Source organism: Bos indicus x Bos taurus, chromosome 4, assembly GCF_003369695.1.
Source record: "Bos indicus x Bos taurus breed Angus x Brahman F1 hybrid chromosome 4, Bos_hybrid_MaternalHap_v2.0, whole genome shotgun sequence".
In the NCBI taxonomy this organism is placed as follows: Eukaryota; Metazoa; Chordata; class Mammalia; order Artiodactyla; family Bovidae; genus Bos; species Bos indicus x Bos taurus.
The window spans coordinates 16,710,685-16,727,956 of record NC_040079.1 but is presented as its reverse complement, the minus strand read 5'-3'; the positions used below and the strand labels follow the sequence as shown (position 1 = coordinate 16,727,956).

Sequence of the window (17,272 nt, the reverse complement as noted above, 5' to 3'; positions counted from 1 at the left end):
CATGAACGTATTCAGTGTCACTGAACTGTACACTTAACAATGGTTCAAGTGGCACACTTTATTACGTATGTACAGAGAGATGGGAATACCAGACCAGCTGACCCGCCTCTTGAGAAACCTGTATGCAGGTCAGGAAGGAACAGTTAGAACTGGACATGGAAAAACAGACTGTTTTCAAATAGGAAAAGGAGTACGTCAAGGCTATATACTGTCACTTGGCTTATTTAATTTATGTAGAGTACATCATGAGAAACAATGGGCTGGATGAAGCACAAGCTGGAATCAAGATTGCTGGGAGAAATATCAATAACCTCAGATATGCAGATGACACCACCCTTATGGCAGAAAGTGAAGAGGAACTAAAGAGCCTCTTGATGAAGGTGAAAGAGGAGAGTGAAAAAGTTGGCTTAAGGCTCAACATTCAGAAAACTAAGATCATGGGATCTGGTCCTATCACTTCATGGCAAATAGATGGGGAAACAGTGGCAGACTTTATTTTCTGGGGCTCCAAAATCACTGCAGATAGTGATTGCAGCCATGAAATGAAAAGACATTTACTCCTTGGAAGGAAAGTTATGACCAACCTAGATAGCATATTAAAAAGCAGGGACATACTTTGTCAACAAAGGTCCGTCTAGTCAAGGCTATGGTTATTCCAATAGTCATGTATGGACGTGAGAGTTGGACTATAAAGAAAGCTGAGCGCCAAAGAATTGATGCTTTTGAACTGTGGTGTTGGAGAGTCCTTGGACTGCAAGGAGATCCAACCAGTCCATCCTAAAGGAGATCAGTCCTGGGTGTTCATTGGAAGGACTGATGTTGAAGCTGAAATGCCAATCCTTTGGGCACCTGATGCGAAGAGCTGACTCATTTGAAAAGACCCCGATGCTGGGGAAGATTGAGGGCAGGAGGAGAAGGGGACAACAGAGGATGAGATGGTTGGATGGCATCACCGACTCAATGGACGTGACGTGAGTCTGGGTAAACTCTGGGAGTTGGTGATGGACAGGGAGGCCTGGCGTGCTGCAGTTCATGGGGTTGCAAAGAGTCGGCCACAACTGAGACACTGAACTGAATCTGAGTGCCACAACTGAAAAAAAAAATAATGTAATAGGCCCCGAACCACTTAATTGTATACTTTAAATGGGTGAACTCTACGGTACTCAAATTATATCTCAAGTTTTAAAGTCCATATGCTTATTCAGGGACAAGAAAGCAAATGGGACTCACAGGGTAGGTGGGGATGAATGACTCAGATGTGGCAGAACTAGAAAGTGGGGCACCGGGGAAAGATCCCCAAGCCTGCACAGCAGGGACAAGAAATCTGAGAGCAACAAGAGTTCTGGAAAGCTGTGGAAATAGGATGGAGCACTGGGGCTTTCCTGATGGCTCAGCAGTAAAGAATCCGCCTGCAACGCAGGAGAAACAGGAGACTTGGGTTCGATCCCTGGGTTGGAAAGATCCCCCGGAGGAGGCAATGGCAACCCACTGCAGTATTCTTGCCTGGAAAATCCATGGACAGAAGAGCCTGATGGGCTACAGTCCAGGGGGAGGCAAAGAGTTGGACACGACTGAGTGACTAACCCACAACACACTGGGAGGAAGGAGAGCTGCCTTACAAAAAAAAAGGAACTGGTGAGAGAAGCTACAGCTGCTCTCTGTGGGGGGGTGGGGCGGGCCTGGGAGCAGTCTGTAGTGTAATAAGATGTTATTACAGGAAACGCCCCCAGCTCTAACCCCCAACTCCTGGCACCATCACAAAATGCTCCCAGGACCAGGGTCAGCGCTGGGAGACTGAGAGCGTGCGGCTTGCCTGCCCCGCCCTTCACTCTCAGCCTCGGTCACAGCCAGTTCCGCCTGATTAAATGACACACACACAGTGACTCATCTGGTCACCTCACTAAACGCAGAAACGTTCTGCTGCAGGTGCGCAGACTGTGGGTGGTGGACCCCACGTAAAGGACAGAGGCTGGCTGTTGCCAAATGTGTCCTCAGAGCTGGTGCTCTGGGCCTGGCTCGGCTGTCCATGTCATTGGTGTGACCTTGGGCAGTGGCTTGGATATACTGGGGTGACCCTGGATGTCCCTCCAGCTCTAACCTGCTATGAAACTGTTAGGGAGAGTGGCATTAAAGGAGCCAGTTGTGGTCCCCTAAATATTTATTATTAAAGACATTTAAAAGAGGATTTGCTTTACTAATTTGGAGAGAAAATAAATCCTTTTAGTAAGTGTATTTTTCACGGAGACCCAGACCAAGGCAATCCCTGCTGACTACCTATCCTCCTTAGGTTCTGAGTAGTTCATTAAATAGGGCTTCTGCGGTGGCTCGGACTGTGAAGAATCTGCCTCCAATGCAGGAGACATGGGTTTGATCCCTGGTCAGGAAGATCCACTGGAGAAGGAAATGGCCACCCATTCCAGTATTCTTGCCTGGAGAATCCCATGGACAGATGAGCCTGGAAGGCTACAGTTCATGTGGTCACAAAGAGTCAGACACGACTGAGGGACTAACACACAAATAGAAAACGGGCAAATTAAACATACACACACCCCACCCCCACTAATTCTGGCCAAGCTGTAACCGAATTCAAGGTGGACATACTTGGAATTCTTTACTCAAGTTTAGAAATTGCAGAGAAGCTTCAGCTCAATACGAGTTAAGAATTTTCTGACAACTGGAATTATCTGAACATACAGTGGGCCAATTTGTGAACCAGTGAGCTTCCTGTCACAAGAGGATGGCTTTCTGGCAAGAGTCTTATAAAGCCGACAGCTGATCTAGATGACCCCTCAGAACTAACAAGTGGTGAGTCTTTCCACCAAAGGGTAGAGGAATTCTGCGTGTCATTTTCTTGATATCTATCAGGAGTGTGGGATAAAACCTCTGAGCTCTTCAGGGATTCCTCCCTTTTTTTGGAGCTGGAAGTCCCCATGCCTGACGAGCAGACAGGTACAACACAGTCTGATGCTGATATACCTACGTTTTTGGGTTTACATGTGACAGGTTTGGAAGAGGTGAATTAATTTGATAGCTCTGTTTCTAATATCTTCTATTGTTAGAATCTCTGTGCTCTACTTGATGTACTATGCAGATTAAAGAACAAAAGGGAAGCTGTTAAATGAGTCAATTTAAAAATGAGCACGCATTTGACACGATGACTACGGATTCTTTTAGCTCCTACATGTCGATTCTGCTGGGATTCATCCCACGACACTGTCTAATTATTATTGATAGCTTATCAATCCCATTACAAACTGGTTAATGGAAGTGAGACAGACAGTGACAAGAGCAGAATGAGAAATCCTTGCTTAAATGGCCTCGACAGAACATCACTTCTGAATAAAGAACAAAGCTGCCAGAGTTCACGACTGCACTGTGTTGTCATGGCAGTAGACAATTTTCATCATTTTCAAGTGATGAAAAGAAACAAGGAGCTAAGAAGCAAAGAAATCAGCCCCAGTGGAGAACACATGGCTGGAGAATCAGACACATTCTGCGACCCCTTCTCTGTAGGACCCTACCTGGAATATGCTCTTCTGATTTCCATTTGCCGGTCAATTCCATCCTGCAAGACCAGAGTCAAAACTCATCTCCACCAATGAACTTTCCATGCCATAATCAACACTATATGTGAAATGACATTGATTACTGAATATAGATAATGTTTACTGAATGCACAACTACTATTCAAAATCCTTCACATGTTTTATCCCCTTGAATCCTCACAGCCAGACTATGAGGTGGAGAAAATTATAACTTCCATTTTGAGAACAGGAAAATGTTGGGTGCTTTAGGTCACTTGGATGTTCAAGGTCACATAGCTGGTTGGGGACAGAGCTGGGCTGGAACCAAGCGTGAGCATTCTTCTTCTGCTCCTTTTTCTTTTTGTGACTGAGTGTGGTCTTAGTTTATTTAAAACTTTATATTTTATTGTGCTAAGAATATGCAACAAGAGATCTACTTTCTTAAAATTTTAAGTATACAATACGGTATCAGTGACGCTATATAGCAGATCTCTGAAGCTTATTCATTGTAACTGAGATTTATGCCTGTTGATTAGTGACTGCCCATGTCCCCCTACTCACAGCCCCTGACAACCGAGATTTAATTCTTTGATTTTGTGAATTAGACTATTTTACATAGCTCATGTATGAGGTCGCATACTGCACATTTTCCTTCTTTTTAAGGCTGAACAGCATCCCACTGTCTGCACAGGTCACCTTTTTTTATCCATTCATCTGATGGACACTTAGGCTGCTTCTACATCTTGGCTACTGTGACTGATGCTGCAGTCAACATGGGAGTGTAGGTATCTCTTTGAGGTTCTAATTTTAATTCTTTTGGATAAACACTCAGAAGTGGGCCTGCTAGATCACATGGCAGTTCTATTTTTCACTTTTTGGTTGTGCCCCACAGAACGTGGGATCTTACTTCTCTGACCGGGGATCGAGCCTGCACCTCCTGCATTGGAAGCATGGAGTCTTAACCACTGGACTACCTGAGAAGTCCCTATTTTTAATTTTTGTGAGGAACCTCCATACTGTTTTCCATAATAGCTGCACCAACTTATATTCCCACCAGCAGTGTCCAAGAGTTCCAATGTCTCCACTTCCTCCATCAACAATGATCAGCTTTTGTCTTTTTGGTAACAGCCATCCTGCCATGTGTGAGGTGATACCACACCATGGTTTTGCTTCGCATTTCCCTGATTATGAGTGAGGCTGAGCACTCTTCATATGGCTGCTGGTACATCTTCTTTTAAGTAAACTCTGTCCAAATCCTTAGCCCACTTTTAAATTTGGTTTCTGTTTTTTTTTTTTTTTTTTCTGTTGGGTTGTCCAGAGCCTGCACTCCCTCTTCATCACCAGCTACACAGCTCCTCCTACCCATGAGCACTGAGAATGTAAGGCAATTCAGAGTCCTCCTTCAGGTTCCACCAGGGGCCGAGTCGGCGACAGTGGCATGGGACGTGGGATTGTTCACAGGGACAGCTGCCCCAGCTGATGGAGATGACAGCTGCTGGCCCGGCCACCTGTATGGGGGTGTGAACTGTTCACTGTGCTGTTCCCACTCCCTTTCTACCCAACCAGAAAGAAATGGCCAACAGCCTTTGACTAGCCTGTCACGTGAGTGGAGGGGCTGGGGTCCAATGCCACCAGGCCAGCATGCTCCTTCCAGTGTATCACATGGCCTTCGATTTAAAGAAAGCTGAGCACTGAAGAATTGATGCTTTTCAACTGTGGTGTTGGAGAGGATTCTTGAGAGTCCCTTGGACAGCAAGGAGATCCAACCAGTCAATCCTAAAGGAAATCAGTCCTGAATATTCACTGGAAGGATTGATGCTGAAGCTGAAACTCCAATAGTTTGGCCACCTGATGTGAAGAACTGCCTCACTGGAAAAGAACCTGATGCTGGGAAAGATTGAAGGCAGGAGGAGAAGGGGATGACAGAGGATGAGATGGTTGGATGGCATCACTGACTTGATGGACATAAGTTTGAGTAAGCCCTGGGAGCTGGTGATGGACAGGGAAGCCTGGTGTGCAGTCCATGGGGTCGCAAAGAGTCGGACATGACTGAGTGACTGAAATGACTGAGGACCAAAAAAAAAACCCTGTACATTTTAAATTTGGTGCATACATTCCATTTGAGTTACATTATCCATATATATATATATATATATATATATATATATATATATATATATATTTCTCAATATGGACTGTACCTTGCCAGGATCCTCTATGGGATTCTCCAGGTAAGAATACTGGAGTGGGTTGCCATTTCCTTCTCCAGAGGATCGATCTTTCTGACCCAGGGATCAAAACCCACATCTCTTATGTCTCCTGCACCAACAGGTGGGTTCTTTACCATTAGCGCCACCTGGGAAGCCCCAAGATACGCATATACATGTCACCATTATGATCACTTTAAACTTGACTACCTTCTGGAGAAATCTGAAACGGGGTCTGGAAGGAGCCAGGGGTGGCCCTGGTCCCCAGGCATCACGCACAGTAGCCGGTGTTCACTCTGCCCCCGCCTTCCACATGCCTGCAGGCCTCTCCTGATCACGCTGGGTCCGTCCCCCGGGCATGGCTCTGCCCCGTGCTTTCCAAGCCGCTCTGGCCCTCCTCCCTCTGCCCTGTGGAAGGCAGGCAGGACAGCAGGTCGTCGCTACACGTCAGCAACGGCTTTGTAACACGGGGAAGTGTAGGACTGGCAGCTGGGGACAGCCGGGTGCAGTATCTTCTCTTCAAGATGCAGTCTTTTCATAAAGTGCAGCCCTTAACCACTGGGGTGTTCTGAATGAAGCCCAGGAAAGAGGAGCCACGGGGTACTCTCCTCAAAACTCACCTCTCCCGGGAAAAGTCAGGTGATGGAAACTGGTTCACTGGATTTAACTTAACACCGCAAAATAACAAACCCTCCAAATGACACTGCGTGCTGGGTTCCTTTGCTTCTTTCCTCAAGCCTGGCTCTGATGCCACCAGCACAGCACGAAGTTGGCCTGAGTGGGTGTGTGCGCTTTCCCCCGTTAACTGGATGTTAATTCTTCAGGCCGTCTTTTGGGCAGCAGCACATCAGCTTCCTGACTGTGACTTTTCTATAGTAATTTATCTGGATTTTCAATTTAGTGTCAAAAAGAACATTGGGGGGGTGGTGTCACACTTTTGGGGGATAAACAGTTTCAGAATGACCCCTAAAATCCTTAGGGATAATGATGAATCAATCTCCTAGGGAAGTTCACATTTTGGTCAGATTAGCTGTAACACTCAGCATCACTTGCAAAGTGATGCAGGATACAGTGGTGCCCTGATGACCTTGGTAAATGAACCCCGTCTAATTGAATGAGCAGATAAATGAATGAATAATGGAGACCAGGCAAAATGATTTCTAATGGATCAGCTGAAATGAGCCACTCTGGTCACACACTCTGGAAGCCTGTATGATGTAGCCCCATGGCCCCTAAAAGACAGCTTCAGCACAAGACAAGGTTGGCAGAAAGGTCTGAATAATAAGACGGGCACCCATAAACTTTCTCCAAGGGAATTTCAAGGGAGAAAACATGGCTTATTCAGCACATGCAGAGAGTCAGCTGTTCCTCTCATCAAAATCATTTACGTGTATTTAAAGTAATTCTGGTTCTACTACCTAATCCTGGGGAATCCAAAAAATATATCTGTTTTCTATCTTTACACAAACAACTCTAACCATGACCACAGAGCCCCCTCATCCAACATGGAAAAAGAGGAGGCTACTGGGTCTTGCCTGGCCTCCTCGCTTTTTCAAACCTTCTCAAAGAAATGAGAACAGGTGAATTCTGCCTGGCCTGCTGCTAGAGCAGCTGCACTCAACCAATGCCTGGCCTGAGTCAGGGCTCAGTGAACATGCCCTGGACTCCCCACTGCCCTGGCCTGGTGCTCTGCACACAGCAGGTGAGACCATGGGTGTGGGCATGGTTATGGTCAGAGGAGGCTGAGGACATAATTTATAATGTGTTGAATTAATGACTAAGGAGAAATAAATTATTTTTGCCAGTAATTAAGATTACCATTTTCTCACTGTCACAAAACCTGAATCCCAATTCTGCTACTTGGAACCTTTGCCAGTCTGGGTCACTTATTTTTCTCAGACCTCAGTTTCTTCATCTATTAAATGGGACTACAACTACCAGCCTTGTGTCATCTCATCAAATGATGCAGAGACAGTGCAGGTGAAAACTCCTGGGGGATGTCTGTTATAACACCCTTCCTGTCTGGTTCACTCGCCCCCAGCCTGCCCCTCACACTCTGGAGTCCTTCTTATAAGCAGGAGCTGTCGAGTGTCCATCTGCTGTGGCAGCTAACAGTCCCACATGCTGGGGGTCGGGAACGATAATTTTGCCTTGGCATTCCCCTGAAAATTCTAGACAATGTCACCTGGTCCTGGAGATTTACTGACACGCTTGCGCTTTTGTGCTCAGTGGCTAACTCATGTCTGACTCTTTTCGACCCCATGGACTATAGCCCACCAGGCTCATCTGTCCATGTCATTTCCCAGGCAAGAACACTGGAGTGGGTTGCCATTTCCTCCTCTAGGGGATCTTCCTGGCCCAGGGATCGAACCTGCATCTCCCTCGTCTCCTGCATTGGCAGGTGGATTCTTTACCACTGAGCTACCAAGGACTACTTGTCTTAGGTCGGCTTTAAAAGTCGCTGCCACGTGATCCCATGCTCACCATCCCTGTGAGCATCACAGGAACCCCCAACCCCCCCTCCCTCAACTCTCCAGAGGCTGTGATGAGGCTGAGGGGAAGCCATTGGCATTTGAGGCAGGGTTACAGGGCTAGTACTGGGGCTGAGCCGCAAATAGGAAATGAGGTCAGAACACAGAAGAGCAGAATCAAGTTGCTCACAGCTGGGAGAAATTAGGTTTGGGAATGAGGACGGTGAGGGTCAAGGAGGGACGCGTCCACGGTTCACACTGGAGCCCTGGCGGGTAGAGAAGCTTCCAGTCCGAGGGCAACCAGGCGGCTCCCCAGTGGCCTGCCCTGGGGGCATGTCCCATCCTTGTTCTCCCAGAACTGATGCTTTCTTGGGAGCTCCTCAGCATCTCCTTGGAAAGCTGGCCACGCCCACCTAAGGGGAGATTCCCCCCAAATCCCCCTTTCCATGCTGAAATCCCTTTCGTCCCGACCTCCCACTTTCTCTTATCAGCGAACCCCACCTGTTCTTGATCCCCCTCTGCCCACCTGTGAGGCTCTGCCCACCACTTATCTCACTGGAATTTGCAGTCTCACCTCCTCTACCCATTGTCTAAGCATATCAGGACCACTGACCTTGAAAAGCCCCCTCTCCCCTATTTCCTCAAGCTATTCCCCCTTTGAATCCCTACAGTTCTCTGCTAGTTTTTAGGGGCCTGGTAACCTGTTTTGTATTATGAAGATTTGTACGTGTCTTATCTTGCTTATTACCCTGCAAACCTCCTGAGGACAGAGACTGTCTACCTTATTTATGCAGCACCTACGGTTCCGAGCATAATATCTTACCAGTGGGGCCAATAAATATTTACCCTGTTAAATTTTATGATAGTCTGATTTCTAAGAATGAGTACTTGTATTTCTCCCTATCTTTTTCCTCATTACAAAATGCAGTCACATTAATGTGGTCACATTACATGATGGTTTCTCTATAAATAAAATAGCTACCGGTTTCTGTTTTATCCTCCTCAGGTTCCAATACCCTCTCCTACCTTCCTGGGTCCTCAAATGTTTCTTCAAGGCAACAGTTATTTGATCTCTCTGGAAAACACTATTTTCTCATTCTGTGAGCTTCCCATCACACCTGTGGACAGGTGACACCTTTCTGGGTTTCGCTCTGGCCTCAGACTGCAGCCTCCCATGTTTGATGGAATGTCTCTGTGCATCTTGTTACCCTGGGCAGGAGGCAGGCCTGCATCTTCCATGTTATGAATCTCCGGTACTCAGCAGTCCACTGTCACTCACTATCTCTGGTTGTCACACTCGCACCTGCCCATCGGCCCCTTCCCTGCCCTCCCCTAAGTCGTGACTCATCGACACCAAGGTCCTCCCATGCTGCCACATGCTTCCGCTCTGTTCTTTCTGGGCCCTGGGGCTGCTGCAGAGGCAGCCTGTACTTCCGGCTTGCTCTGTGCTCTCGGCCCTGGCAGCGGCATGATGGGTGGAGAGATGGTTTGCTCATCCTCCTTCCCCTCAGATCCACTATTCGGTTCTCTCCTGAGCACATATGTTGAGATTCCGTGTCAATTCAAATGTTAAAATGATATTCCAATCTAGTCAACTGTCAGATTTTAAAATTGCCTTTTTCCACTTGTGGCAAAGGGCCCTGTGAGGTTGCCTGTCCTTCTTATGCCTGATGCCACAGATGTGTGGGCACACTGCTCCAGGCCAGGGCCCGGGCTGTGGCTGGGAGGAGCCTTTCCCTTTGGGAAGTGACTGGGGGGCACGGGCCATGGACTCAGCTTGGGACTGTTCTCCTAAGGAAACAAAGGAAACTGAGTCTCCAAAGGAAACTGAGGCCAGCTCTGGAACAGGCAGGCTGGGAGGGAGGCACTACGCCCCAGCCCTCAGCTCCTCGGCCCCTCTGCCACCTGACCCAATGCTAGGACAGAAATGCTCCATCACATGCTTCTCTGAGACACACTGAACTGAGCTAGGCCATTAAAGAGGACACTGGAATGAGCGCTACACAAGCCTTCTCATGAAAAGACAAGATGCTGAGCTCATTATAAAGGTGGGAAGGGAATACCCCATGCAGCTAGGAATAGTTGTAGTGATAATGTTTTAATCAGTCTATCTGTACATCGTGCAATGATTTCAAAGGTAAGAATTTATTATCTAATCAAAAGGATTTGTGATTATAATCAGTGACATTGTATCCAATTAGGAATTAATAATTTGGGCCTAAATGTGAATGTTATCTTCACATTGGGTCACAGGATGTGCTCTGACTGGCAGGCCTCCCTTCCCGAGTCCTGGGTCCCAATGGGAAGAGCCAGCAGGATGGGGTTGTGAGATTTCAGATCTACAAGGTCCCGAGGCCCAGGGATGCTAAGGGCCAGAGGACCAACTGTTTGGAGGGAAAAGTTCCAGGGGACCATTAGACAGCTCAAACTCACACCAAACTCTGTTTCAGTCTGGCTGGCAAGTATAGGAAAGAGCCTCTGGCACCAGGCTTAACAGTCTTGCAAATATAATAAATATTTCTTCCCTCTCCCCCAGAAGCATACAGCGAGTGAAATGAGTTCTTACTACTTTGGGAATAAACAGTAATGTTCTCTGGGTAAAAGGCCACGTGGCAGTTTGAAAGACTGGGTTAATCAGACACAGGGAAATTTCTGATTAGTTGGACAATTACCTCAAATTCTGAGCACCGAGGCAATGTTTGAGAAACAGCCTGACCAACTGGGAATACGTTCAATAGCCCGAGGCAGAGATTTTTTTAGCTTATGAGGGCTGAAATACAACGGCACTCTGTGCCTGACTTTCATGGTCTCACGTCCCCCAAGTGTAGAGGGCCTATAACTATTTTTTAAGACCAAATTGACTCAAAATTATTTTGGGCTTTCAATAATTATAGAAATCTGTTTGAAAAGTAGAAAGTGAAGCGTCATTCAGTTATGTCCAACTCTTTGCAACCCCATGGACTGTAGCCCACGAGGCTCCTCTGTCCATGGGGATTCTCTAGGCAAGAATACTGGAGTGGGTTGCCATTCCCTTCTCCAGGGGCTCTTCCCAACCCAGGGATTGAACGGAGGTCTTCTGCTTTGCAGGCGGCTTCTTTACCATCTGAGCCACCTGAGAAGCCCAAATCTATTGGACGATCCCCTGAAGTCACTTTAGGGCTGCAGGACATGGCAAGGCCAGGATTCAGGGGCCAGGAGAGAAGGATGGATCATCACTTTGGATGACGGGGAAGTGGTCCAGGCCCACCACCGACTATCTCTGGGTGAGCCGGCCGTGCACCGTGCACCCCGACTCTGCTCCTTCCTGGTGTCTGAAGGCATCACGGCCTCACCTGGTGGGGGCGTGCTTCTGCTCCTCCTCCTCGTCCGTGTCACTGCTGATGGTGATGACGCTGACCGTGGGGCTGGGGGTGTCGGGGATGACAATCGTCTGCCGCTGCCGCTCCCTGGTGGTGCTGGAGGCCCCGTCACCCCAGCCGCAGGTGACGGACGAGCTGCAGGCGGGGCTGCTGTGCACCAGGGCGCAGCGCGGAGGCGTGTTCTCCTTGACGCGCTTGGACCGCTGCGGGGAGCTGACGGCCTGAGAGGAGGACACCTCACAGGTGGAGACGTTTCTGGAACGACAAAGCCACACCACACTCATGGAGAAGGTCAGGGCCGCCAGGTCCTTGCAAGAAGCCCAACTGTCTAGAAACACCAGCATGGCCAAATTGAGAGGATCACAGGCAGGAAGGCCAAGGGTCTATAAACGGAGGAAACAGGCTGCAAGTGTCAGACATTTTTCTCTCTCTCCCTTAAGCGGCAGGAGGAAACAAACCACAAGTGTCAGAATTTTTTCTCTTAAAATTCTGTGTTGCCATGACAACACCTAGTTCCACCTGAACTTAACTTTTCTCAAACCTTGCGCTAACCAACGCATTTTTCTTATGGAAGTGTTTTTCTTAAGCTATGTTAATGAAACTATGTGTTTGCTTTGGAATTTGCCTTTCTTCAAAATGGTTCCACCTAAGACTAACTTTTGGCTGATAACAGCTCAACCAACCAGTATCCATATCAATTGTTTTATGGCTGGGGATGACACACCTCCTGCCATCCTATCTCAAAAATGCATATTGTGGGAGAGGGGCCTGGTGAAACTCCCTCAGGCTTGAGGGGTCTCTATCTGATTAACAGCTTTCTAACAGGCTTGAGGGGTCTCTATCTGATTAATAGCTTTCTAACAGACAGAAAACAGCTTGCCAAAACTAGCATGGGGGCCACTCCTCCTCCCCCTTCTGGTGTCTGTGTCAGAAGCTTTCTCTGTCCGTTTTTTATACTTTAATAAAACTCTGCTTTATGAAAGCTCTTGAGTGCTCAAGCCTGGTCCCTGGTCCTGAAGTTATATCTTCTTTGGAGATCACGAATCCGACACCATTCATCGTAAGCTCTCCATAAATCGGAGAGAGGACCAGCACACTCGGGCTTAACCAGACTGCAGAGGCGGTGGCCTGTGGGACTTTCTTTCAATTGCTACACAGACAGGGCAGCATCCTGGCTTCTCTGGGCTCTAGCCGCTGAGGGACAAAGTGGGTAGCCAGGGCTCTCAGGAGAGGACAGAGGACCATGCCCAAAGACTGGGCCGGTCCTGCAGTGGGGGCAGATTTCAGGGGTGTCTGCCCCAACGCAGCCCCCTGCCTTCAGGGTCAAAGCCCAACTACGTAAGTTCAATCTCGTCATCCTCCCCAGTGTACTGAGTTAGGTCCTGTTTTGGAGGGAGGTGGAAGAAAAGATATTTGCACATAAAGCTTTCATTTCCTTGCTCACGGCTGGTTTACCACTGATTCAATGACCACACTCATATCCTAAGACTTCCTGGAGCTAAAAGATCTAAGGTTAAAGTGTAGCTTTGCCTCCTTCCTCCTCTGGGAAAAGGACATAACTATAAAAGTATCTGTGCGGGTATAATTTTTCAAAAATTAATTTTTCTGGGGACTTAATGAGCGGTCTACTGGTTAAGACTCTGCCTTCTAATGCAGGGCACATGGGTTCAATCCACGGTTGGGGAACTAAGATTCCACATGCCTCGCAGTGCAACCAGAAACAAACCCAAAGAAAATCCTGGATTTTGACACATGAGCCTCACAGGAAGCTTACCAGTCTGTTTCAATCGTAATGAAAAACCAGGAAAAATGCAAAATGAAAATGTATGCTTAAGGGACCTGTAACTCTTGATTTTGATCAACTAGAAATTAACTTATCAAAAAGCCAATGTAGTTTCTGGTAACTTTAGAGAAAGAAGACCTTACCTTTCCCCTCCCCATCAACTGTTGATGACCATGGTTGTATCTATACAATGAGACCAAAGCCAGCCTATAATGAAACTTAAGAGTGTGATATGTCCTTAGAGATTCTAGCACCTTCTAGCTAAAGGGAAGGTAATTAGATGAAAATAATTCCATAAAGGTAGGTCTATTTAATTTTCTATTTAGTCGGTATCACATGTTGCTTGTTCCTTTTGGGGGGCTCCTAATAAGAAGTTTCACTGATAAAATTGTTCTATTATCTGTACTTACCAGAGAACTTTATATTTGTTATTACTAACATGGTACAATTTTGAGATTAAGTTTTCACTACTCGAACAGTTAAAATATGTCTACTTGGCATTTTTAAAGGAAACTATGCCTGATTGTACTGCCTGCCAAAGGGGAGAGCCTTCTGGTTTTTCCAATTGTTTTGCCTAAGGCATTGGTCTTAAAAATAGGCAAACCCATAATTTTCACCATAGTCCCACTGATCTTGAAATGCACTGGTGGTGACCCTTCTAAAGCCAGCTGGGTGGTAAGAAGGCCACAAAGAGGGACTTACCAACAGGTCAGAGGCTAAGGGTTCTTCTTGCCCCTACCTGGCCAGAGTGAGCACTGAGACAGGGGCCTCTGGGGCCACCCAATCTAACACAGACATGGGTGTTCTATCACAGAGCTGTCAAACAAAAGCATTCTGGAAGCCTGCCACTGATCTGACATGAATTTCCCTAAGCTGTCAGAAACAACCAAATAAGAATCTTGTTCAGGAAGGATGACAACTTCAGGAAGTCAGCTCTTGGATTAGTTTTCAAATGAAAAAGAATGAAAAGAGGCAGATCTAATTTCTGGCATCTTGCTATCCAAGGAAGTTTAAAAAATTCACTAGACATTTCATGTATTACTTGACTTCTCTTGATTAACCTATTCCAAATAAACAATTAGGGACCGCCAAGCCACTGGAGAGAGATGTAGGAACAATTTTACAGCCATACAATTTTGATCTCAATTTTTTTGTTTGTTAGGAAATCTCTATTTTTTAAGTAAGGTATATTGAGGTATCATTTATATACAGTGTAAGACACCCCTTTGAATTGTTTGATGAGTTTTGACAAATGTACAGTCATGTAATTCCCATCACAATGCAGATACAGAAATTTGTCATCACCTTGAAAAGTTCCCTCTAGTCCTTAGCAGCTCCTGATCTGATCTGTCTCTATAGTTTTGTTGCTGTTCAGTTGCTCAGTTGTATCTGACTCTTTGTGACCCATGGACTGCAGCACACCAGGTTTCCCTGTTCTTCACTATCTCCCAGAGCTTGTTCAAATTCATGTCCATTGAGTCAGTGACTGTCACCCAACCATCTCAACCTCTGTCTTTTTCTCCTCCTGCCTTTAATCTTTCCCAGCAACCTTCAATCTACACACTCTATAGTTTTACCTTTTCCAAAATACCATATAAAACGAACAAAAGGACATGGCCTTTGGTCAATCTTAATTTTTTTTTAAGAGTTCATGGAGATGAAACTGGATTTAGAGGAAATGGGAAAGATCATTGTTCTCCTGGTAGTATCTATGATTAACCAAAGTTACCGCTTATATTTTAGCAAATAGCTGAATCAGTTAAATTTCTGACATTAGACTCAAATAAAACACATTTCTCTACTACTTCTAAAAAAAAGTTATGGTTTCAAAAATGCATCTTCAGAGGGCAGTCTGAGTGTTTTCTAGATAAGTGGAAGGGGAGAGAATCACTCAAGACGGGAACACGGAACACTGTGGTCTGAGGGCCCCACCCTAGGGTGCTGGTAGGGCCAGCACTCACATAGACCTCAAGATGCGTGCCTCCTTCAAAATCCCATTCCAGGGATCCAGATCTTTAACTTCCAATCTCCTTGAAGTTTTCTTTCTCTAACACTTCTTACACACCTACCTCGCAGAGGACTGGTGTTGCTTATTCTTCCGGGAAGAGGTGGTGCTGGTAGGTTGCTGCCGCATCACGTGGGCCACACCCACATTTAAGGGTTGAGCTGCTGGAAGGGTCACATGACCAGTCAACAACGCAGGCTGCTGCATGATGGGATTGTAATGGCTGCCATGAGCATGCGTGTTCCTGAAAGGGAGACAGGAAAACAGATTCTTTGATGGTTTAATAGAAACAGAGCTCCTTTAGAAGATAAAGTTCCCTCTCGCCCATTAAAAGTCAAATTAAAATCAAAAGGTAGTCCTCACACCGAGGGGAGAGTTGTTGAAGAGATGAGCCTTCCCAGGTGACTTCATTGAGTGTCTCTGGTGTAGGAATGTTTAAGTGGCGTGGACACAATTTGTTCGTGAGTGAGAAAGGGCACATTTCACGTGGGGAGAATGCCAAGTAGGCAGACTCAGCTTAAGTTCTGGGGAGAGGAAATAAATATTCCCTTCTGCTCTTCAAGACCCTAAATAGCTAACTGGGCTGTGTATTTTATTTTATAATTTAAAAAGCACCTTCAATGGGTTGTTCCACTCTGTGAGGTAGGCAGGATATCTTAGTAATACCGTTTTGTAAATGAGAATATCAGTTATGTGAAAAACAAACTTTGAAGTCTGGGAGGTATGTCTTTCTGGCATTAGGAAGTGCTAACATTCTTTAGAATTCTCTCAGCAGTTAGCACAATGTTCAGGAATGTAACAGCTGATCAGTGAGTTACATGCTTTCTGAATGAACAATTAGATTAACTGAAGGTTGACTAGACATGTATAGAGTTTGGTACTAAGTGAAAATTAGTAACAGACACATGTTGATAGAAATATTTGTAGCCATAATCCTGAAAATGGGTTATGTGAGATCTGGGTTGTATGGTGCTGTTAGGCTTATTCCCACAGAAATATTAAGAGTGATGATGAATTTAGAGAGTTGCCCATAAAAACCCATTTGCTGCCGCTGCTGCTAAGTCGCTTCAGTCGTGTCCAACTCTGTGTGACCCCACAGACAGCAGCCCACCCGGCTCCCCCATCCCTGGGATTCTCCAGGTAAGAACACTGGAGTGGGTTTCCATCCAGAAGCCCTTTCCTTCTCCAATGCATGAAAGTGAAAAGTGAAAGTGAAGGCGCTCAGTTGTGTCTGACTCTTAGCGACCCCATGGACTGTAGCCCACCAGGCTCCTCTGTCCATGGGATTTTCCAGGCTAGAGTACTGGAGTGGGGTGCCATCGCCTTCTCTGAAAAACCCATTTAATACATGGTAAAATGAAGAGCTATAGGAGAGTTCATAGGAATTTTTAAAATATTATGAAATTTAGGAAAAAAGTTGAACACAAAGAAAAGAAGTAGGGAGACACTTTTGTAGAGATCCTGATAGGCTTTTGGACATTTAAGTGAACTTTAAAAACTGATGTTATAGCTCCTTTACTTTGTTGCTATTTCTTCTACAGACATGGCATTTTCCCCTTTGACATAGGTCTAGCACTAGCCATGATTCCAGATGTTCTCTGGGCTACATATGAAATGGAGAAGAGACTGAAAAGAAACTGTTGGCTTTAGGTCTCTCCTGTGGTAACCAGGTAAGAGATGAGGAGGGATGAGAGATAAGAAGATGTGCATGAATGAGTTAAGAATGTCAGTATCTCTGAAATTAAATAAGCTGTAAATGCTGAGAGACAAAGGAAAATGGAAGTACAGCATATGTGTGGTCTTCTGGGAGAAAAAGGGGTAAGGAAAAAAACAAGTGGTCAAACAGCTTTCCACTTGGTTGCTGCTGCTAATGAGCTGGAGAGGGAAGGTGGTCTTGCTGAGCGTTCATGCTGTGAACGGGGG

General features: G+C 46.1%; 1 protein-coding gene across 2 annotated transcripts in view; it reads right to left on the bottom strand.

The window, feature by feature from the left end:
• The window catches only part of HIPK2 (homeodomain interacting protein kinase 2), a 204,404-nt gene that overhangs the window by 22,671 nt on the left and 164,461 nt on the right, over positions 1 to 17,272 (bottom strand). For both annotated transcript variants that reach the window (XM_027538855.1, XM_027538856.1), the window contains exons 11-12: positions 15,414 to 15,593; positions 11,535 to 11,816 (exon numbers count right to left, since the gene is read on the bottom strand). In XM_027538855.1, the coding sequence (XP_027394656.1) occupies positions 11,535 to 11,816; positions 15,414 to 15,593 (462 nt within the window). The remainder of the gene's footprint in view (positions 1 to 11,534; positions 11,817 to 15,413; positions 15,594 to 17,272) is intronic.